The following is a 24606-nucleotide window of genomic DNA, read 5'->3' on the forward strand; positions in this document are numbered from 1 at the left end:
AAAACTCAAGTGTGTTATTGGGTACATTATAGTGGTATCAAAGTTGGTGATCTTGCCATCCTATAAGGATCGACATTACAAGCCTTGGACTTGGATCGGATTCGGACTCATACTCGGCGTCTAAACTCAGCAAGGACTCGGCAATTAAGAATTCATGAAATTCGAAGATTATTAAGGATTTAAAGTTTTTGCATGCATCATTTAGCCAAATACCATCAAATACACAATAATTCAGATAAACAAAAGCTACTTTGCACACATACACAACTTTGCAAGAGCACATAAGTATAAATGCGATTTTTTGAAGGAAATTTACTTAAATTTAAACTAAACAATATAATAGAAATTTAGTGTCACTGTCAAATGTCTACAATATCCATGGAATCAAAAGTCCAAAACATATCAATATAAAGACTCATAGTAGCCTATGTCCTCCTATGAGTATGCCTAAGATAGGTCATCAAAGACTCTAGAACCATCCTCTCTCCCTATGTCTAAGGCTGAACCTTAGTGACATGCTCATCATGATCATCCTCCTTATCGTCATAATCATCCTCATAATCCTCTAAATGGAAATGCAACTCAATTTTAAAGAAGCCTCCTCCAAATGCTTCTTTTAGCTCTTCTCAATGCTTAGATGCAAGCTACAAAGTGGCGCAAATAGTCAGCAACCGATATATGAGAGTCAACTGATTTTCCAATCCATCTCCTACAAGGCCAATACTCTTCTCTCAAGCCTTCTTTCTCTATTGTTTGTGTTTGCAAGTGATAGAAGGACCTTATTAGATCTTACACATGCAATACATACTAAAAGAAGAAAGGAAAAATTATTAAAATTTTGATTTTTTTCACATTTTACATGTTGGCTGATGCAGAGTCACACTAGCAGGACTCGGCAAGTCTGGAGAGTATCAGGACTCCGCAAGTCCATGGAGACTCACCCAAGACTCGGCTGAGTCCGAGGCATGAGGTGCCAGCCTTGAGGATGCAGCCACACCTCAGGACTTGCCCAAGTCCTGTAACTATCTATGATTGGGATAATTGAGAAATTTTAGGATTTGGATCACACTATGCGCCCAGCAGCAATGCATAGTGGTGGCTAAGGGCACTAAAAAGGATAGGAAAGGATCTCAGGGATGGTGTTCTTCCATTAGATATATTGGATATCTGTCACTAAGCAACTTCTCAAAATCTGAATTATGATTCGTAGATTCAATCTCTACTATGCCATTCACCATAAATTATCCTTGATATGATGTAAGGTTAATCTCACAGTCCTTATGAATCCATGTACTTAGTTCATTTGTGATAGAAGAGACATATTACAAATCAGCTGCTTCTTCTGACACTTGATGATTATTTGCTGATTTAGTTTCATGACTCGCATCTGTCAAACTCCCTACACTTTCTCCTATTGGTGCAACAACCTTCAAGGATTCTAATAATACATGTGATATTTGGAGTGATGAGTCTGTGTGTGTGTGTGTGAAACTCTAGATGCAATTATTTGAATCACAATCATTCATCCTCTATTCATTTAAGTGTTTCAGATCATGTTTTCCATGTCTTCTCCCTAGGTCAAGATGACAGTCTTAGATGCAATTATTTGAATCACAATCATTCATCCTCTATTCATTTAAGTGTTTCAGATCATGTTTTCCATGTCTTCTCCCTGGGTCAAGATGACAATCTTTATCTCTTTGAGGCATGTACTTCATCCTTAGATCTAGGTAGTCTCTTAGAGGCATATCATTTATAATCCTCCATTAATCTAATCTTGTCAAACTTTATCTTGCAGATCAACTAATACAGGTCCATTGCCTTCTTTATGCTCTACCTTGGGTAAGAATGTGGGTATCCTCAGCCTCAAACTTTCTGTAGGCAAAAGTCGAGTTGGAGTTTGACAGTTTGTGGATTGATCTCTATTGTCTCCATTGTTTATCATGGTTAGCATGTCCAACAATTGATAGAGTCCTTTTTGAGTGTTCTTTTGTTCTGCAATGAATTGATTCATACGGTTGTTGAATTCTCCCATGCTAGTTTCTTCTTGTTTGGTTCTTTGATGTGGCTTTGGCTGTCACCTTATCTTTACAAATTTACCAGAATGGACCTTGGAAGAACTACCATCAATACCATCTATATGAGAACCTTTTACCATTATTTGCTTACTTTTAATTTTAACAAAATTTATCTTTTCATTTACTCCTAACCTTTATAGGCTAGAAAGATGGCTCACCCTAATACCACTACTAATGTCCCCTTATGTTAATTCATAGAAATTAGGAACTATTATCTCACAAAATTCATTGCAAGACACTTCTGTCCGAACGAGACTTTAAAAATCCTTCATAACACTTAGATTGGTAATAATTGATACCATTTAATGTGAAAACAATAGACTCTGAATTACTTTAAAATTGATTATCCTTCACATATTCAACTGATACTGCTTATAATATGATGCTATACAATATAATGAATATCTTGCAGTTAGGTGATTGAGTATCACTGTTATCTCTGATATATCGATGAGATTTATGCAAAGATGATCTCTGCTATATTCTAATCTGCACTTCTACTATTCCTGATATAACAATATGAATCATGCAATAAGTCTCCTTCCAACTGCTAGGAAGCAGTTGTTTTTCATATAGAGATATAAGATATACAACAAGTCCTCTCAAAGTTATAGCTGTCTGTGGTACTCAGGAATATGCTGGCAGCTGAAGTCTTCCCCTTCAATTGCTCATAGCAATGATATACTTTTCTGTTTCTGATTTATGTTTTATAAGTATGGAATGGTCTTCAATATCACTTAACTGATAAGGTAATTTTCTGTGTCTGATTTGTCTTTAAAAATATGCAAAATAGTGGTGCTCTTCCTAATTACTTTCCTTGAGTATATGCAATCTGATTTGCCAAAGGTGAGTGCTCATTTGAGAGATCCAATAAGGATGAATAGATAATGATAAACAGACAATGATGTTTGGGAATGAGATCGATTCTCAATATATATCTCATAATATAGAATGCTTGCATCTCTTGCTTTGAAATGGACACCTTACCCTTTCATAATTGCACCTTCCCACGAATGATGTTATGTTATACAAATCGTACCCTATTCATATAACTAATCCATGACTAGTTAGAAGCTGATAATACTCTCCCTTCGGCGTCATGTAATAGTGTTGAATAAATTTGTTTACTTGATTGCTACTTCAGGTTTGATGGAGTCTTGCTATTAATATATAGATTAGCATTCTGATAATAATGATATCCCACTCGAAGGCTTGAGTACTTGGCACCTTACCTTTGCTTGATCACTATTCCTTAAAGAATACAAATCATCACTTTGAGTTGTTGCTGCTGTGCACTCAGAGCATTGATGAAGGTGATCCAACTGGTTGATCTGGGATACGTTCAATAATTATTTGATGAAGTTAAACTGGAGTCGATTCATTCTGAATCGATGTCTTTCTATGAAACATAATCGGTGTTAAATGTCATGTCCCCATTTTAAGATATATTTTTAATAATAATTAATTAAATAATGATAATAAAATCATATTCAAGTATAGAAATAAGAAATAAAAATTTCATATATAATATATTATTAATAAAATAATATTTAGTATAATATTTAAAACAATTAGATAATAATAAATTTACAATGAATAAATTAATTAATTAAATTAAATACAAGAGAATATAAGAGAAAGTATGTTATTTTTCTAAATAAGATTTAATAATAAATGATGATAAACATAAAATAGATAAGTAAATAAATAATACAATATAAATTAACTAAATCTAATAAAAGTCAAGAGATGTAATAAAAAGATGTTACTATTTTAAATTAAGGTATAAAAGGGAGGAGAGTTCATTTTAAAGAGTAAGGAAGAGGAGAAGAAGAGAAGAGTTAAAGATGGATTATTAGAAGAGGGTGACATTTTTTCAAATGTTTTCAATGATGAAAGGATGTAACTCTTTCAAAGGGTTGTAATTATGAATGGTTGTGACTTCAAAAATATTTTAACTATAAGAGTTGTGACTTTTCAAAAGGATTATGATTATGAAAGTTTGTGACTTTTTGATAGTATTGTGATTATGAAATATTTTAACTATAAGAGTTGTGACTTTTCAAAAGGATTATGATTATGAAAGTTTGTGACCTTTTGATAGTATTGTGATTATGAAGTGTTGTGACTTTTCAAAGGATTTTGATTATGAAGTGTTATGACTTTTCCAAAGGATTGTGATTATGAAGGGTTGTGACTTTTCATAAGGATTGTGATTATGAAGGTTTGCAACTCTTTGAAAAGGACAAGGATGATAAATAAAATATGGGAGGATTAAAAAACAATTATGCCTAAGAGAATTGAACTACATCAAAGTAGGGAAAGTAAAGAAACTAAACTAATATTTATTGAATGTTGGGAATTGAAGTAATATATATTCTATGAAGGATTATAAAATGAAAAAACTAAAGGTAACCAAAGGCGTGTTAAGTTGATATGTTTATTTCATAAATAAATATGAATCATTTCATAGATAAAATTATCAAGATCAAGGATTGAGATGAGAACTTTATAGTTCTCATAGAGATCAAATAAGAACTCGGTAGAGGGCATTCATTAGAATGTCAAGTTTCTTTTAAGAGAACTCAAGGATTAGAGGACATTCTTGATTGAATGTCGGGATTCCAAATTAGAACCCAGAGAGAGATTTGTAGAGAATCTCTTAGAGACAATATATATATTGTAGTGGTCAAACATATGCATATGTTAGAGGTAAGAATCTCTACCAAGTAGTGTTACTAGAGATCCCAAAGAGGCCTAAGGAAGACATTCTTTATATGATAATTACCTAATTGAGATCCAATATTTTTAATGTGTTTCACATACAATTTTTCTATACTATACTGACAAATGGTTGCAGGTTACAGCATTCAAATTTAATCCGGAAGAGGGGACATTACATTAAACTTCCTCCCACTGCTGCTAGCTTACAAAGTCAGTGATAATGATAAGATTAGTGTTTCATTTTGCCTGATCAATGTATAAATCAAATATAGGAGTGACTATATGTAATATTAGATAATAATACAAGCTTCAACATATATACACAGATTGCTGTTTGTTAATTGATCTCTGGCACAATGTCATATTTCCTTGGATCGCCAATTATGCTCATACTGATTATTAATCTCCAGATTGTTCATTTCTTAATACTCGATACGATACACTATCTGTTGTTTATGGATCCTAATCAGACTCTGCTAATATTATTGGACTCTGTTTGGTGATTGTAGCCTGAGTTTGGGTGAACCACATTAAAAATTTATCTTCTCTGTTATTATTTATGTTTATATTCCTCTGCTTAATCTTCATTTGTATAAAATTGATATTTTCTGCATGCGATTTCTAACACTATCATATGGAAGCTTTGATAAGGGTGGATGTTTATACATTCCTGTAGTGATTGATACCTCCTATGGTAACATCAATATGGAAATTATTTCATGCCTTTGTCAATTCCCTCTTGATCAATGATCATGGAAAACTGCAGTAACATAAAAAGTCTCTTTTGTTCACTCCTTTGGATGGGGGTATCATAATATAATAATGATTGTGCAAATTTATCAAAGTCTTAAAACATAACATTATATAATTAAAATCCAATCTAATATGATTCCATGGAATCTATTGGTCACCAAGAATGCTTACAAGGGAATATAGCCTATCTGGATTCTCTACGGACTTGTCAACCAGTGCACGTCCCCATGGTCACAGTTTGAACATGTAAGAGTTGATATTCATGTGGCATGTGTTTGACTCATAAGCTTCACTAGCTCAAAAGCTAAAAATCAGCCATGGAGTGCTATAAAATAAATGCAGCCAGTTGCCCTTACCATGTGTACACTTGAGAATCATGTATACACTAAGATGAATGCATCCACAGATAAAAAAATTGTTCCTTCAAAATGATGTTGTGACTAAACTCATTGAAGATAACACTTTGATTAAAGGTGCACAAGTAACATAGTACTTGGAGCAATGACTAAGTAGCCTCCATATAAGAAGGAAGCTCCATACATATAAGGGATTTTTGAATAAAAAAGTTGTGCTTAGGGGAGAGTATTTTATGGCATGTTTCATAGTTATATGCAAAGTGTTACTGATAATGTCCCCCAAGCCTATTGTAAGATAATCCAGACATAAATTGGAATTGAACTAAAACAAACTAAACCTTACATCCATCAAGCATTTATTTGTTTCAATCCTAAATTGAACCATTTGAGAATCGGAACATGCTCCAGTGAATGATAATACAGTAATTAAGAGTTAGTGATTCTGACCTAGCTTAAGTAAATTATTGGATGTTTAAGTAATACTAAAAAATAATGTCGCAGACGAGCATTCAACCTTTGACAGAGACTAGCGAGTAAATCTGTGACACAAGCTTGCCTCAGGCTACCTCTAAGTATAATGTTCCGCATAATAGTAAAATAGTAAATATAAGTTAATCATGTATGCTCTCTTCTCATTCCTATTGTATCTATTGTATGTACATGTTTCATGTGTATTGTGCTTGTCTTGATCCTTCAAATTACCAACAATGAAGACTGGTGATGCATTATAGTACATAGAAGGCCTTTTATGGTACTTCTTACGTAATAAAATAGTTTGCACATACAATTTATACATCTCAAATTGTAGAATCTTCAGGAACATTTCTTTTAGATAACCATTATACATCCAAAATGTCAAACTCATAATAGTTACAATCATAGAAGTTCTACAGCACATCGTACATAAAACAAATATAAATTATAAGATTATCTTCATTTTTTCTTTATAGTATTAATGTTATATATAGAATAGAAGTTGGCCTTCAATAATCTGACATAATAAGCTCTTCATACTTTACCTAAATGAGACAGTTGCATAAGTGTCTTAAAATCATAAGGCTTGAAAGCTGTTAAGCTCAGAAAACATGTTGAACAATTTGGTAAAAACTGCTCCTAATAATGCATGTTTTGCTTCAAAACATATAAAGAACCAAACACTGATGTAACTATTATGCCAAGCAACACTACCAAGTAGCATTATAGGAGTTCACTTAATGATATGGATTAAATGAATTTTTTAGATACTCACACAAATTAGTTTGATGTTCAAGCATAAATTTCTGATATTTTGTCTAGGATGCATCTCACGTGACTCTTCCAACTTCAAGTTAAAAATGTTCAAAAATATAAATCCTTTAGAGAGAAGATTAGTTTAGAAAGCCAAATATTGAATAAGGATATATCACACCTGAACAAAAAGGTTCTATCAGACGTTCAAAAACCTCATCACCAAGATTGCGACGCACAAATTCCTCAACTGACTCCTCCCTTCCCTACAACCACGAATAATATCTTTTTCTGACTACTAATAATTGATATTAATGCCAAAGCTATGCATGAAGAGCAAATTATACAACTTAGTCAAAAATGAAGCTACCACAACAATCAATTAGAACCTACAGGTGGAGGAGTGCGTAATCCTATAGCACCAAAAGCTGCCCGTAGCTTCCCACCAAAGCTCATTAGGTCAAAAAATAATACATCTCTTGGGCCTGAAGGAACTGGCCTCAACTCGCCTTTCCAAAGTACGAAACGAGGTGCATTTGGATCTCCTAAGACAAGTTCATCTTTTAATCCAATATCAACCTGCCATGAACGAATATGAGAAAATGATTAATATTAACACAAAAAACAATTCTCATTCCAAAGCATGTCAATGTCAATAAGATTGTTCCCTTCAAATACAAGAATGAACGAAAACAAAACTTCACTAAGAAAAAGAACTTTATCATACCATAAGGGACAAAAATGTTAGCCAGTAACGGGAAACCAGGTAGAATTTTATTATCAGACCTTATAAGGATAATGTGTTGGCACATTATCACCAAAGACCATGAAAATTGAAACAGAACTTGCACAAAACAAAAAACCAACAATCAAATTCTACCCAACTAATAGAGTCCCATTTTCTATGTCAATACTCAGTCAAAAATATAGATGAAACTATGACAATGTGTATGGCTTATTCATAAGAGATAACTGCTCTCTTATGATCAATGCAAAAGTCATCCACCATGAAGATCTTCCTAACTTCAGCTTCAAGATTCAAATCTTTGCTAAAGGAGAAATGTCCATACTCTATATGACAATGCCAAACTGATGAATTTCTACAATTGAACAAACTTCTATTGTCAAGCAACTCTTCCACCACATAGCATATGCCTGTCAAAACTATGCCTCCTATCAATGCCTAGCTTATGCCTCTATTTACTTGCCAATGCCCACCTTGTCTATCCATTGCACCATTCTTGGTTTTCTTCTCGATTGGACCCCACGCATTGTTCTTGCTTGTTGGACTCTCTGTTTTTCTTCTTTGTACCATGCTCTCCCCTCTTGCATGTAGGTTCCCCATTAGACTAAGTTGGTCTTGGTTCTCCTTTGGACAATCTCCAACCTTATTCTCTGTTAACCCATACTTATCTTTCTTCTCTTTCGACCATGCCCAGCCTACAAGTTTTGGCAATACATCTGCTATAAGCGAAAAAAAATTACAAACACTTTTACATTGGTAATTATAGTAACTCTTACAAAGAAATTTGAGTTAATGAGAAACAACTTCTAATTGTTAAACTCAACTCATGCAAGTGCAGAAAATTTGGTCAAGAAAACGTTTTCAACCAAGCGAGTGATTGTGTTCAAGGGGAAAGCGACTATGGGCGTCAACTCATGGTAAGTAAAGAATTCAACTGTCGGTAAGGCAAATAATTCAACTCTCCTTCAAGCAAAGAACCTTAAAACCTTGTACTCTTTCACCACAAAAGAAGTCCACAGGACTTTGATTAAAAATATATTTTTGCAAGAACCATGAGTGTGTTAGAAACTTTGACCTCAAAATCCATGCACACCATGAAATTTGTGTGCCTAATATATGTCTCTGATAGCTACCCTATCATCATATAGTTTGCTGTATGCTTCACAGCCATGAGAATGACAGCACGTGTTGTTAATACACTATAAAAGATCTGTTAAGCAATTAAGTTATTATGTGATAAAAAGTTGTTGATACTGCAGATCTATTGTAAGACAAAACTAAAGTACAGTTGGCATACCATGAAAACAGTTTGTGGCAGCCAACATGCACATCAGTAAACCCATCATACAAACTGTAACTGGCTACAATTGATAATTTTCCCTCTATCAAACATTAACTTGTTTTAATGGATTACTCCTTAACCAAAAAATATATCAGGCGATTTCCCTTAAACAAGAAGGCATCCACTCGCCCAATGGAATTCTCTCTCCCCGCAATAGTCTTTGCTGACTTTTTTAATTTAAATTTGTGCTAGTGGGCTCATTATATCAAAACTCATATTTTACCTTCCTCAGCTATGGCTCATCATATGTTTGGCAAACCTCTTCTTTGCAACATAGTCATGATCTTCTTCTTCATTAGAGTTTATGTAAGCAACAATTTTATAGGCTATAATTACTTTCACTCCTTAGGACACTTAATATCAAGTTGTTCATGTTCAACAATGAAATTATCATCAATCGCTAACCTGGTGGAAAATATAGCTTGGCAATCCAGACAACTGAAGGTGATAGAAGAGATGATACTCGTTTTTCTTTACATTATATCCACATCTAGATCTGCAATTTGTACTTGGTCTTACAGCTCAAAGAACTCTAGCTGAACTTGTTACGACACATTATTGGTGCTTGGACATGGTTATAATTCTTGACTTGCAACCACAACTTTACTTTCCTGACATGATTCCAAACAAAATTCACTTTGCTTATTTATTTCTTCCAAGATGAACAACCTTGCGTATCACTTGCTCATGTGCCCAAACATCTTATATCCATTGTCATAGAAAGAAATCATCCCTATGACAAGAATCATTTTTCTCTTATTCTCTCTTTCCTAGAGCAATCATTTTTTCTCATCATCTTAAACCTTAATATGTTGTCTACTAAAAATTTCGAGTAAATTTCTCTCAATTATTGCTAACAAACAATATATCTCTAGCAAAACATCGTACTATGTGCCTCAGCTATAACTCCCCATTAGCACCATCGCACCATCACCATATCTCCCATAAGGAAACTCAATGATTTCAATTTCAGACTTGGTATGGTTACAATCCAAGCACTCTCTCAAACTCTTGGATTACCCTCACACTACAAGATCATCCCCGTTTGGTAGAATACATTGCACCCTCCTTTTCTGCCAAACCCCCTTGAGCACCACCAAATATGTCCTCGCAGAATTCACCCATTCTTGCCCAGTCCAAAGTAATTATTGCAGTCTTCTTCTCTACTTCCTTGTTGGCCTTAAATCTGTTCCCTCTTCTCTCTCATGTTATATAAAAATATTATATCCATTATGGTTATAGGATGGATCCTAGACAACAAACTTCATGGCTACGCCACCAAGTCCTAATGCTCACCTGTCTGTAAGAACCCTGCTGGATCACACTGTAGCAATGCTGGAGAATATTTTGTTTTTTGAAAGCTTTTACTTTTCTGTATTTTAAGAATATATATAAATGCATAAACAATAACATGAAATGAAACAACTGATATTGCCAGCACAATTCTATGAATTTCAGTTACAACATTGGCAATTTTTTACAAACAATAACTTATTGATAAATAACTAGCAAGGCACCTGTAATTATTTGAAAGATCCCTAATGAATCTCTGCTGCTAATCTGCTGTAGCTTTATTAAATTTTTTCTTTTAATTTTGGTTTTTCTGTTTATTAAAGTTTTCTTGCAGAACTAGACGGAAATGCAGAAGAGTTTGTTTGTTTTTGCATTTTTGATGATTATTCAACATAGAAATGAGAAGGAGCAAATGATATGAAAAGAGTCTGAAAATAAATAACAATATGCAGTAAAATCAGAGTTGATACAAATCGTACCAGGCAAATCTCTAAATTATAGAGCCAAATAAAGGATCTAGTACATTTTCCCTAACAATGACGCCAAAACTGGCTGATGGAAAAGGGTTGTGAACATGCATACGTCTGCTGCTGATTAACTGACTCTCTATATTTCAAAGTGCTGCAAATGGCGGCTACTGCTGCAAGGCTCACTTTCCCATGTACCAATAATCGTGCCCAGCTAAACAATACTGCAAGCCCAAGCTGAAATGGCGTCCTCCTTCCCTGTTGACAGCTGATACCACTGAAAATTCCAAGACCCAATACTGTTGAGGGTTACGTCCCAGCCAGTAAATACCTTGGGGTTTGCGTCCCAGAATAAAATCGCCCAAGCAGAGAAAATTTGTAAACAAGTTTTAAAATGCATAAGATGTATGAGGAATGGCACCTCCATCTCCTTATAACCCCTTCCAAAGCAAATTGAACCCTAGAGTGACTCCAAAAGGCATTGGGTTACAAAAGTGATTTAAGTCTTATTTTAAAGTGGCAATGTTACTAAAAATGATCCTTTTTCTCCATAGAAATAAATCCGTTCACTGAATCGCCCTGAGATCAAAGAGAAAGATTTAGAAAAGTTCAAGACCTTTCCAACGAGCTATCACACCAAGGGTTACGCATTCAGATGAGGTCAAAAATCCCTTTATTACTCCAAAATGGCTATTAACTTAACCTTATTTAATTATTAAACGCTAACTTAGGAAATATTAAAAATATAACCCAAATAGCTACAAAATGCCCAACTGACATCACAAACCATAAAATCATCCTGTCACCTGTCTATGACTGAAGTCGGAAATCAAGGATCCACTGGCAATCTCATCCCTAAAATCTAGGGATGCTCCTAAAATTTAGGAAACAAGCTCTATCCCTCTGAAACTGAACCCAAAGAGCAAACTCATGGAAACCCAACCCTGTGCATGATCATACCTCCTAAAAAGTAGGAATGAACCCCATAAATGTAGGAACTGTCTCCTAAAAACAAGGAATGTCTCCCAACTGATCAATAACCGCCAAAACACCAAGTCCCCAACACTGAATAACCATACTGGGTCTCTATCCAACCCTATCAGCCTACAAGACCCCATAATAAGCTGAATCACATGTCTCTACTAGACTGAGCTAGAGTGGGGACATGATAATCCTCCCCTCTCGGAGATGCTTGCCGACAAGCAACTGTAATGCTAGATGCTATAAAATGCTCTCACCCTCTTAGGTGGCATCCTCTGTGGGAAGATCTCTCCATCGAACCAAATACTCTCGAATCACTCGACTTCTCAGCCGCCGTTCCCTCACCTCAAGAATCTCATCAAGGACCAAAATCAATTTACCTTCTGTCGTCGGTAGAAATTGTGTATCAACCGACGGGTCCCTTCGAAAAGGAAATTGTGGATCAGCCGACGAGAATTGTGTATCAGCCGACGGGTCCTTTCGGAAAGGAAATTGTGTATCAGCCAACGGGTCCCTTCGAAAAGGTTTTTGTTATGTAGTGACATGTTGTATGTGGCCGACGGACTCCTTCGAGAAAGTTCTTCGGAAAGTATTTATAACCCCTTCGGGAAACATTGTATTCATCTTATCATGGAAGCATAATGTAATGTTCTGGCATATGCGAGTAATAATAAGAAGATTTCTGCTGCTCGTGTTCGTGTTCATTATCTGTGTGCAATTCTTAATTAACCTATGCAGTAAACATTTGGCGCCATTGCCCGATGGACTTGGTACGCAAGCAGGCGGATATGAATTAAATGCCGAATCAGTTGAACAAAGATAAGAATAAGCTGAAGGAAAAGGATGACATACGCATCACGTAGGAAAATTTAATTCTGGCACAGTAGACAGAGCGTCGAAGGAGATTTCAGAAGATTGCCGACAGAAACAAAAGTGCAGAAGGATTGTTGAAGGAGACTCGACAACGGCTTGATTTGGTGGAAGAAGCGAGGGAGGAGTTTCTGAACCTGCATACGCCACGGGAAGAGAATCCTGACGGAAGGAGATCGACTAGCATGGCTCGGAGTGTCGAGGGAGCACAAGCGTGGAGTGACCTCTTCGTCCGAGATATACTTCCACAACGGATAGCTTCGGTTGACGAAACCTCTTCTTCACCAAACAGCGCGGGTGTGCAGAATAGCACGGGTGTTGGAAATAGTGCGGGTGTGCAGAACAGTGCGGGTGTCCAGAACAGCGCGGGTGTTGGAAACAGTGCGGGTGTGCAGAACAGCGCGAGTGTTCAAAATAGCGCGGGAGCTCAAAACAGCGCGGGTGCTCAAAACAGCGCGGGTGTGCAAAACAATACAGGTGCACAACAAAACCCTCAACATACGGTGATAATGGCAGGTCCGAAGGAAAAGTTGCCTAAATTTGATGATGATGAAGCGGTTGATCCCATTCGACATTGTAAAACATGTGAAACAATCTGGAGGGCAAATGGCATAACAAATACAAACGAATGGATCCGACAATTTTTCGCTACCCTACGAGGTGTTGCAATTGATTGGTTTACTGATACTGATCCACAAAAGTTAAATAGTTGGGATAACATTAAGAAGGAGTTCATCACAGAATTTCAACTTCTGCGTGACGATAATGAAATTGTAGCGGAGATATTCAATACCAAGCAAAAGAAGAATGAAACAGTACGGTTCTTCGCCAAGAGGTTGAAGGACTTAATCAATAAAATGGAGAATAAGCCGACAGATGGACTCCAGAAAAGATGGTTCATTGAAGGCCTTCACCCGAAGCTGCGGAAAAAAATGAAGATCGTGCCACCATCAACATATACTGAAGCGTACAATCAAGCAATGAACCTCGAAAGTGACCACAAGACTAAAAAGAAGAAGACCAGCTCATCCGATTCAGATGCCAACAAGCCTTCAGGAGAAGATAGCAGCGACAATGAAGGTAGCAGCAAGAAAGTCCGTGCTCTTCAGAAGGACATGCTTCAGATGATGGAGTTCAAAAACATGAACAAGGAGACTAAGGGCAACGACCTATGGTGCACAAACTATAAGAAAGAAGGCCATACGAAGGGATCATGCCCGAAAGATCAATTTTGTGAGATTTGCCAGATTATGGGACACCCGATAAAGGAATGCCCTTTCAATTTGAAAATAAGAACACCGCAGCAAGTGTTCCTGACACAGGAGGCATCCCCGTCAGGAGGGAACGGGAACACCAGTACGGAAGGTGCCACATCAGGCGGATACAAATATAACCGACGCAACAACAACAATACGAGCAACAATAATGGTGGAAGGAGCCGAATTCAATATGATGCCAATGGTCGGCCAATTGTTCAATGCCGCGCATGCAATCTGTGTGGTCACTTTGCCCGAGAGTGCACAACGGCCAACACACCGAAATTGCTATGTCGATGGTGTGGACCCGGTGATCATGACGATGCTAAGTGCCCAAAGTCCGGAGTAAACTTGATTACCGTCGGGATGGACGAGGAAGAAGTTCTGGCAATCACTCGAAAGCAGGCAAGGCTATACCCCGATCCGACGGAGGAAAAGAAGAGACTGGAGGAAGCATGGGCAGAGATCCAGAAAGTAACGCAGGTAGAAATGGCACACCTGAAGGACACGCCTGGTACCTCCGTACGGAACTGCGCAGAACAGAACATTGTACGACAAATATTGCAAGCCGAGGTACCCGTCAAGATAAATGATTTGTTGCTCACTATGCCTCAGCTCCGATCGGCACTCACAAACATCGTTCCCGCTGCTAAACTACCAAGAGAACATGGAAGGGAGCAGGAGAGTGGAGCAAATACAGTGGACAAAAAGGGAAAGGAAAGTGGCGCAAGTGCAGAAGATTCGATGCTGTTAGCCCTCTCATCCGGACGCCATCCAACAGTTGTCGAAATGGGAATTCTCGGGATTGTATTGACGGAAACGATTGTGGACGGAGGGTCCGGTGTCAATGTGTTGCCTGAAGACACTTGGAAAAAGTTGAGACAGCCGACATTATGGTTGCCTACATTCCAACTGCTAATGGCCGATCAACATGGAATCAAGCCATTGGGAATACTCACAGTGCAACCAGTGACAATTGGAACACAACCGTTCCTGTTGGACTTTGTCATGATCCCACTGAAGCAGAGAGGATACGATGCCATTCTGGGCCGAGGGTGGCTGATATAAGCCAAGGCGAAGCACGATTGGAAGAAAAATACTTTATCACTTGAAAGCAAAGGGCAGAGGTACGTCATCAATCTACACACTCAAATGGTCGAGCAAGAAGCTCTATCGTCAGATTTCGAAGAAGAGGATGAAAGGAGGCAAAATATGGAACCAGATCAGGAGGGAGTCCTGAGGTTAGGAGGATCGACAGATGACAATCTGGATTCGGTGAATGGTCTTTACCACTAGCAGATAGAGGACTACGAACTCTTTCCGAGTTGTAATATGCTAAGGATCGACGAAGGTTAAAAAGAAGGAAATGAATGTCCGAAGGAACATAGAGAAGTCGAAGAAGGAAATGAATGTCCGAAAGAACACAGAGAAGCCGAAGAAGGAAATGAATGTTTGAAGGAACAAAGAGAAGCCGACGGAGGAAATGAATGTCCGAAGGAACATGGAGAAGCCGAAGGAGGAAATGAATGTTCGAAGCAACACAGAGAAGCCGAAGAAGAAAATGCGGGTATGACTGAAGCTGAAAGAAAGAACATACAGTACGCACTCAAAAGGAGGAAAGATTCCACTATATGACCACGCAGGAAGAAAGTATTACGTCAAACCACAGATATAGCAGAAAGGTGCCAGCAGCAAGGAAGACACATCATACGGTCGAAAACAAAGTGGAAGGGTTTAATAGAAGTTGCAGCAGTATGGAGTGGACGTGTTATTCACAGCCAGAAGGGGCAGCTGACAGAGTCCATGGTATGGAGCTTCGGGAACAAATTGGGCGATATGGAGATGACACAGAACAAGCGTAGCAGGTTTCAACCAGGACAGTTGGCGTTGAGGTATGATGGACGGAATGAGATCAACCCAGGCAAGTTCAGAGTTAAGTGGGTCAGACCATATCAAATTCGGGAAGTGGGTGATAATGGAGCAGTAAAACAACAGATGCTAGACGGAAAGGAAGTTGCTGACACAGTGAATAGGTCGAAGTTGAATGTCTGCCATGAAAGAAGTAACGCACCTCCATGGACGAACAACTGAGAGAAGAAGACTGTAAGTAATGTACATATGTAGATATTGTACATAGTTGTTCAAAAAAAAAAATTTTAAAAAAAAAAAAAAAAATTGAAAAATTGAAAAAAAGCACTGTACGGATTCTTAACCTACTCACCGTACGTTTTTGGAGGTTGTGTACGGAATTTATTGGTTCACCGTACAGATTTTATAATAAGAAAGCAGTGTACGGTTTTTAAATGCTACCGTACGATTTTTTAGTGGGCAGATACCGTACGAATTCTCAACACAGTTCCCGTACGGATATTTTCACAGTTGTCGTACGGATTGTGGAGACAGTGTACGGGTTTCTAATGATTTAACAGCGTACGGATTTCTTTTGGGTGGGCAGTGTACGAATTTCGAGTTCCAGCCACCGTACGATTTTCTGAATTCATCACAGGTTTTATAAAATCTGATTACCTTTGGAGGTTCCAGTGCACGGGTTTTAGCAAGCAGTGTACAGATTCTTTCATCATTCGTAATACGGATTTTAGAGCCAAGTTACTGTACGGATTTTCCAGCATATTCAAAGTACGGATTTTCACAGAGTTGAGGATGAGGAAGGATATTGCTACAGTACGGATTTCAATAGAAAAGTTTCTTGTGTGCTTCACTATGAATTTGCAAATTTAAAGCTTCCAGTTGCGTACGGATTTTGCAGAAGGGGATGTGTACAGATTGTTGAAGATTGAAAGACTTGGCGTACGGAATTGAAAGATTAAAGTTCTGTTTTAATATTCTCAAGGCTTGGCGTGAGGAAGAGCCTTCCAAAATTTGGTGTCTGGGCGTACGACTTCTGCAGGATATGACATTCAAATTTAGTAACATTTGAGGATATTGCATGAGGAAGGAGTCGATACGGTGGAGGATGTATGGTGTACCTGTACATTGCTAGCACAGAAGAGTGACAGGAGGTTTTCTAAAAAAAAAAAAAGTCAACAAATCAAGAATGTTCAGAATGAGTAACAGATGATGCCACAAAGTAGAGGAAGAACCAACGATTGCCAGAAAGAGTGTAGAATCGGCAGAAAATGACAGAAATGATGTATTCCGTGCAGTTTTGTGTGGGTTTCAGAGTGCTAATTTGGTCTTGGCGGCGAGGAGCGCTGCCCCTCGACCCCGCCCTATACTGCACCCCGCGGGGGCGCTGCCCCTCGACCCTGCCGGGGGCGTTGCCCCCTAGACCCCCAGTCGTTGCGAATATCAATCGTGGGAGTCTGACCAGTGGAGAAGACTTGGAGCTGCTACAGGCGTGGAGTGTCTGTCTACCATAGGCACTAAGAGTAGGTGTTGGCCGTGAGGCTGTGTTGGTGGATGTGTAGAGAGCTCGGGAGGAGCTGATCATCCAGTTGGAGGCAGTGCAGCGACACTTGGCTCAAGGTACCGAGGAGTTGGAAGCAAAGAAAGCAGCACAGGTGGCTATCAAGATCAGCTTGAGGAGTCAGTATTGTGTTAGCAAGGGCTATAGATGCAACGGGATGAATGTGAAAGTGATGTGGCAGATCAATATTGTTGTATTAGTTGTTTGAGTTTTGTTCTGTAGTCGTCAGCAGACGACTTTTCTTTTTGGGGGCGATGATGTCGTCGGTAGAAATTGTGTATCAGCCGACGAGTCCCTTCGGAAAGGAAATTGTGTATCAGCCGACGAGAATTGTGTATCAACCGACAGGTCCTTTCGGAAAGGAAATTGTGTATCAGCCGACGAGAATTGTGTATCAACCGACAGGTCCTTTCGGAAAGGAAATTGTGTATCAGCCGACGGGTCCCTTCGGAAAGGTTCTTGTTATGTAGCCGACGGGTCCCTTCAGAAAGGTTTTTGTTATGTAGCGACATGTATGTGGCCGACGGACTCCTTCAGGAAAGTTCTTCGGAAAGTATTTATAACCCCTTCGGGAAGCATTGTATTCATCTTATCATGGAAGCATAATGTAATGTTCTGGCATATGCGAGTAATAATAAGAAGATTTCTGTTGTTCGTGTTCGTGTTCATTATCTGTGTGCAATTCTTAATTAACCTATGCGGTAAACACCTTCCTCATCCATAGGAGGTAACTCGGGTGAAACTGTAATATGCTGTCCAAGGGCCTTTTTCAAGCAAGATACATGAAATACATTATGAACTCTGCTGCCAGGTGGTAACTCAACCTCATATGCAACCTCTCTCACTCGCCTGAGTATCTTGTATGGACTATAAAAACGTGGTTTGAGCTTCTCAACTCCCCCCCTTTTTAGGGTGCTCTTCCGATACGATTGTAAGCACAAAAAGACCATATCATCCACCTCAAATGCTCTCTCAATCCTATGCCTGTCAGCGTACATCTTTTGTTGATTCTGGGCCTGCTGTAAATTCTCCCTAAGAGATCTCATGACATCCTGGTTTTCCTGTAACCAATCCTGAGCCAAGGGAACTCTACTGTCACTAAATGCCAAATCAATGAAAGATAATGCCTCATATCCGTAGAGAGCTCTGAAAGGCATCATGCCAATGGACATATGATGTGTAGTATTATAACAATACTCGCCCAAATGCAACCAACGCACCCATGCTTTTTGCTGTCCTGACACAGTTACGCAAATATCCTTCAACCCACTTGTTGACTATTTTTGTCTGCCCATCAGTTTGAGGGTGGTAACTAGTACTAGGTGTCAACAAAGTTCCTGCTAGCCTAAAAAGTTCCTGCCAGAAGGAACTCATGAATCTGCTGTCCCTATCACTCACAATGGTCTTGGGAAGACCATGAAGTCTAAACACCTCTTTGAAGAATAACTCAGCCCCTTGAGATGCTGTAAAATCTAACGCAATCGGAAAGAAGTGGGCATACTTTGTTAGCCTATCCACAACAACGTAAATGCAATCTTTCCCCTGAACCCTAGGAAGACCTGTAATGAAATCCATTTAAATCCCCATCCACTTCTGTTCCGGTATAGGTAATGGCTACAATAATCCTGCTGGGTAGGTATGCTCCGACTTGTTCTGCTGACAAGTCATACACTCACGGACATGGTGTAAAACATCATCTTTGAGACCCTTCCAAGAGAATCTCTCACGAACCGCCCTGTAAGTCTTACCATATCTTGGGTGTCTTGCGGTAGGAGTATCATGGAGAGCATGCAAAATTTGTTCCTTCAACTGAGAACCTGGAACAAGGTAAATTCTGCCTTTGTAATAGATAATATCATCTACCACACTGTATCTGTCATCCACTACCAATCCTTCCAAGCTCTCACAAGCATATTGATCCTTGGAGTACTCAACTAAAAGTTGAGCCTTCCAATCCACTGAAATCTCGCTCAATGAACATAGGGCAGCCAATGGAGGTTTCCTAGAGAGTGCATCAGCCACAGTACTATTCTTCCCCTTTATGAATTCGATATCAAAGTCATAAGCCTGAATTTTGCTAACCCATTTTTGTTGTCGATCATTGAGCTCTGTTTGATTTAGGAAATACTTCAGACTGTTATGGTCTGTTCTCACCACAAATTTGCTGCCAACAAGATACTGTCTGAACTTGGCTAACGCATGCATAATAGCCAACATTTCCTTATCATAGGTAGACTACAACTTTTCATTGTTTTGCAGCTTCCTGCTCTCATAGGCAATGAGGTGTCTATTCTGCATCAACACTGCTCCTATACCCAAACCCGAAGCATCACACTCTAGGACAAATGGCTATGAAGAATCAGGTAGTGCCAAAATGGGGCAAGTACTCATAACCTCCTTGAGTCTATCAAAGACCCCCTGTGCTTGTTCTGTCCATCTGAAAGCCCCTTTCTTAGTGAGATCTGTCAAAGGTGCTGCCAGCTACGAGAAACCCTTCACAAATCTTCTATAATAAGCACACAATCCAAGGAATCCTCGTAACTCAGTAATATTCCGAGGAACAGGCCAATTTTGAATCATCTGAATCTTCTCTTCATGCACCTTCACCCCCTCAGCACTAATCACGTGACCCAAATATAACACCTCCCTCAATCCAAACTCACATTTGGAGAGCTTAGAAAATAGAGACTGACTCTCCATTATGCTAAGTACCTCCTCGAGATGTCTGAGGTGGTCCTCCCAAGTACTGCTATAAATCAATATGTCGTAAAAAAACACTAGAACCAATTTCCTCAACTACTTGTTGAAGATATGATTCATACAGGACTGGAAAGTAGCTGGTGCATTGGTAAGGCCAAAAGGCATTACCAGAAACTCATAGTGCCCGTAGTGACAACGAAAGGCAGTCTTGTGTACATCCTCTGCCCGTACCCGTATCAAATGATAGCCTGAACGAAGATCAATCTTAGAGAAGTAGACAGCCCCATGTAACTCATCTAACAACTCATCAATGCGCGGAATGGGATATCTATTTTTTATTGTCTTCTTGTTCAAAGCTCTATAGTCTACACACGTCCGTAGAGTCTCATCCTTCTTCTTAACCAGCACTATAGAAGAAGCAAAGGGGCTGGAACTAAGCCGAATGAAACCCATGTCCAATAGCTCATGAATAGTCTTCTCAATTTCATCCTTATAGGCTCTAGGATGACGGTATGGGGTAGTAATCACTGGCTTCGCTCCATCCTCCAACTCTATACCATGCTCAAACCATATATCTGGTGGTACTCCAGGAGGTATATCACCAAACACTCTACCGTGACAACCCATCACTAACTGAATGTCCACATGAAATACACGGTCATCCTGAGATATGGGTGTTTTGGATTTAACCAAACAGTATGTAGCCCAAAGCACATCATTATGCCTAAGGATGGTCTCCATCCTGCGAGAAGTCACCTCTCTAGGTCCACCATCTGACGCTGCCCTCAAAATCACCTTCGGCCCACCAGAAAGAAACTCTAACTGCATACGGTGGTGATCAATAATGTAACGCCCAATACCTTGTAAACACTGCATGCCCAAAACCACATCATAATCTTCTATGGAAAGCAAATAGCAGTCATCAGTCAAAGTATAATCTCCCATCTGAATACTAAGTTGTGGAATCCGTTTGGTACAATCTAAGACGGCACCATCAGCCACCTTTACTCCAAAACCACCAAACTCCTCATACTGTAAGCCACGCCTCTCAACTAATTTCTGATCAATAAAGTTATCCGTAGCACCTGTGTCTACCAAACTGGTGATCTACTTACCCTTAAGTGTACCTTTCAACCGAAAGGCATGAAACTTAGGATATCTGGAGAGGGTAGCCATAGCTACTTTAGCTGATGCCACAGGCTCAGGGGTGTCTAACTCCAACTGTGTCTAAAACTGCTCAACATCCTCTGTATTATCCTCAATATCAGTATCAGGAACCTCCTCATCCCCTAACTCAGAAGTCACCTCAATCAAATGAACCTTTCCTTTACCCATGCAATGGTGTCCTGGTTCCCATGGTTCTTTGCAAGAAAAACACAACTTTTTCCTCCTCAATTCATTCCTCGTCTCCTAATTCATCCAAGGAATTTTAGATGAGGTCCCTCCTTTGTTCTGTGACGTATTGGCCTTCTGTGCAGGCCGTGAATCTCTAAATGGTTTCTTATCTGCCTGATAAGAAATGGGAACAGTATCCAGTCTCAATGTCACATCAATAGCCTCCTTAAGAGTAGCTGGTTGGAAAGCACGTACCAACCCTTTTAGCCTATCCTGCAAACCCTCAATGAACAACATCACACTACGTTTCTGGGGCATATTAGGTACTATAACTGCAATATGCTGGAGCTCATTAATATAGGCTTTTGCATGACCAGTTTGTTTAAGGTGAGCCAACTCCCTGTAATAAAGTTTTGTATCCTTACGGTCAAACCGTGCAATGAGTCGCTCGGTGAACTCAGCATAGGAGTGAACTAAGGCATGATCCTGGGTGACCAATCCATGGTGCCACCAATCATAGGCAATCCCCTCTAAGTGCAACACAGCAAACTGAATAGCCTCACGCTCAGGCATGGGCCTTAATGAAAGATATATGTCTAGCTTGTGGACCCAAGCTCGTGCGCTAGTGTCTCCTGAGCCATTATATGGGGCCAATGTAATCTTCCCAATAGCTCTGTTGAGGTCATAATTCTGTTGCTGTTGTGGTAGTCTATTACCACGAACTCCCCTGAACCTGTTTGTATCTCTACGCTGTGCACAATACTGGGGAAGAGGGAAGACGTCCCTAACCTCAAGAGGTAGAGCTCTCCACTCAGCTGTGGCCGCCAAAACTGACTCCTGAAACCCCACTTCTTGTGGTTTTGCGTTGGCCATTCACTTGGTATGAATTGGGGAAGCAATGGCCTATTCGTAGTAGGTGTACGATGGCGATGCCTCCTACTGGAATGAAGGGAGCTCCCAACTGAAGAATGGGACTGATGGCTGTGCTGACTACCAACCACTGAACCTGATCTACTTTGCCTGCCTCTATGTCCACCCATCTTCAAATGCTCCAAGGTATCCTGTAATCTATCTAGACCCTGAGCGATCCTGGGCTGAGTAGTGAATAGGGTCCGCACCATCTCTCTTTCTTCTGCCTCTGTAGGCATGCCGTCGCCAGCAGCACCCTATGCCTCACCCATAGTTGGTATCTGTGTGTCTCTGGTGGCCTCCGTTTGCCACTGGTTTCTCCTGCGCTCATAGAATCTGTGTATTTCTCCACCAGGATGCATAGATTTGTATTCAATCCACCAACTAGTGACTACCCACATGCTAATATGAATTATCAAAACTTTTGATCCAGTACCCAGATGCCAAAAAAAAAAAATTTGCCAGTACCCAGATGCTGAAATGAATTATCAAAACCTTTTATCCAATACCCAGATGCCAAAATGAATTATCAAAACTTTTTAGCCAGTACCCAGATGCTGAAATGAATTATCAAAATTTTTTATCCAATACCCAGATTGCAAAAATTTGTTGTGACAATTTCTCACAAACCCTACAGGCTGGCAGGATGTAGGCTCTAATACCACTAAAAGTTCCCTAATGGATCTCTGCTGCTAATCTGCTGTAGCTTTATTAATTTTTTTCTTTTAATTTTGTTTCTCCTGTTTATTAAAGTTTTCTTGCAGAACTAGACGAAAATGCAGAAGAGTTTGTTTGTTTTTACGTTTTTGATGATTATTCAACAGAGAAATGAGGAGCAAATGATATGAAAAGAGTTTGAAAATAAATAACAATATGCAGTAAAATCAGAGTTGATACAAATCGTACCAAGCAGATCTCTGAATTATAGAGCCAAGTAAAGGATCCAGTACATTTTCCCTAACAATGACGCCAAAACTGGTTGATGGAAAAGGGCTGTGAACATGCATACGTCTGCTACTGATTAACCGACTCTCTATATTTCAAAGTGTTGCAAATGGCGGCTACTGCTGCAAGACTCACTTTCCCATGTACCAATAATCGTGCCCAGCTAAACAATACTGCAAGCCCAAGCTGAAATGGTGTCCTCCTTCCCTGATGACAGCTGATACCACTGAAAATTCCAAGACCCAATACTGTTGAGGGTTACATCCCAGCCAGTGAATACCCTAGGATTTGCGTCCTAGAATAAAATCGCCCAAGCAGAGCAAATTTGTAAACAAGTTTTAAAATGCATAAGATGTATGAGGAATGGCGCCTCCACCTCCTTATAACCCCTTCCAAAACAAATCGAACCCTAGAGTGACTCCAAATGGCGTTGGGTTACAAAAGTGATTTAAGTCTTATTTTAAAGTGGCAATGTTACTAAAAATGACCCTTTTTCTCCATAGAAATAAATCCGTTCACTGAATCGCCCTGAGACCAAAGAGAAAGATTTAGAAAAGTTCAAGACCTTTCCAACGAGCTATCACACCAAGAGTTATGCATCCAGATGAGGTCAAAAATCCCCTTATTACTCCAAAATGGCTATTAACTTAGCCTTATTTAATTATTAAACGCTAACTTAGGAAATATTAAAAATATAACCCAAATTGCTACAAACTGCCCAACTGACATCACAAACCATAAAATCATCCTATCACCTGTCTGTGACTGAAGTCGGAAATCAAGGATCCACTGGTAGTCTCATCCCTAAAATCTAGGGATGCTCCTAAAATTTAGGAAACAAGCTCTATCCCTCTGAAACTGAACCCAAAGAGAAAACTCATGGAAACCCAACCCTGTGCATGATCATACCTCCTAAAAAGTAGGAATAAACCCCATAAATGTAGGAACTGTCTCCTAAAAACAAGGAACGTCTCCCAACTGATCAATAACTGCCAAAACACCAAGTCCCCAACATTGAATAACCATACTGGGTCTCTATCCAACCCTGTCAGCCTACAAGACCCCATAATAAGTTGACTCACATGTCTCTGCTAGACTGAGCTAGAGTGGGGACATGACATTATTGTTGGTGTTAATTATATTGCAGCCAAGTCTCAAGAAACTCCACGCCAACCCTATATATGGCAGCCAAGGTAAT

General features: G+C 39.2%; 1 protein-coding gene across 1 annotated transcript in view; it reads right to left on the reverse strand.

Annotated features, from left to right (window-relative positions):
* Window positions 1–24606, reverse strand: part of LOC149578572 (Flavin containing amine oxidoreductase family) — a 238478-nt gene that overhangs the window by 179321 nt on the left and 34551 nt on the right. The window contains exons 2-3 of the mRNA XM_089829938.1: window positions 7532–7717; window positions 7320–7404 (exon numbers count right to left, since the gene is read on the reverse strand). Of these exons, the coding sequence (XP_089686064.1) occupies window positions 7320–7404; window positions 7532–7717 (271 nt within the window). The remainder of the gene's footprint in view (window positions 1–7319; window positions 7405–7531; window positions 7718–24606) is intronic.

The sequence above is a fragment of the Cupressus sempervirens genome, chromosome 1 (assembly GCF_028749045.1).
Source record: "Cupressus sempervirens isolate cs-2001-9-10 chromosome 1, ASM2874904v1, whole genome shotgun sequence".
Taxonomy (NCBI): Eukaryota; Viridiplantae; Streptophyta; class Pinopsida; order Cupressales; family Cupressaceae; genus Cupressus; species Cupressus sempervirens.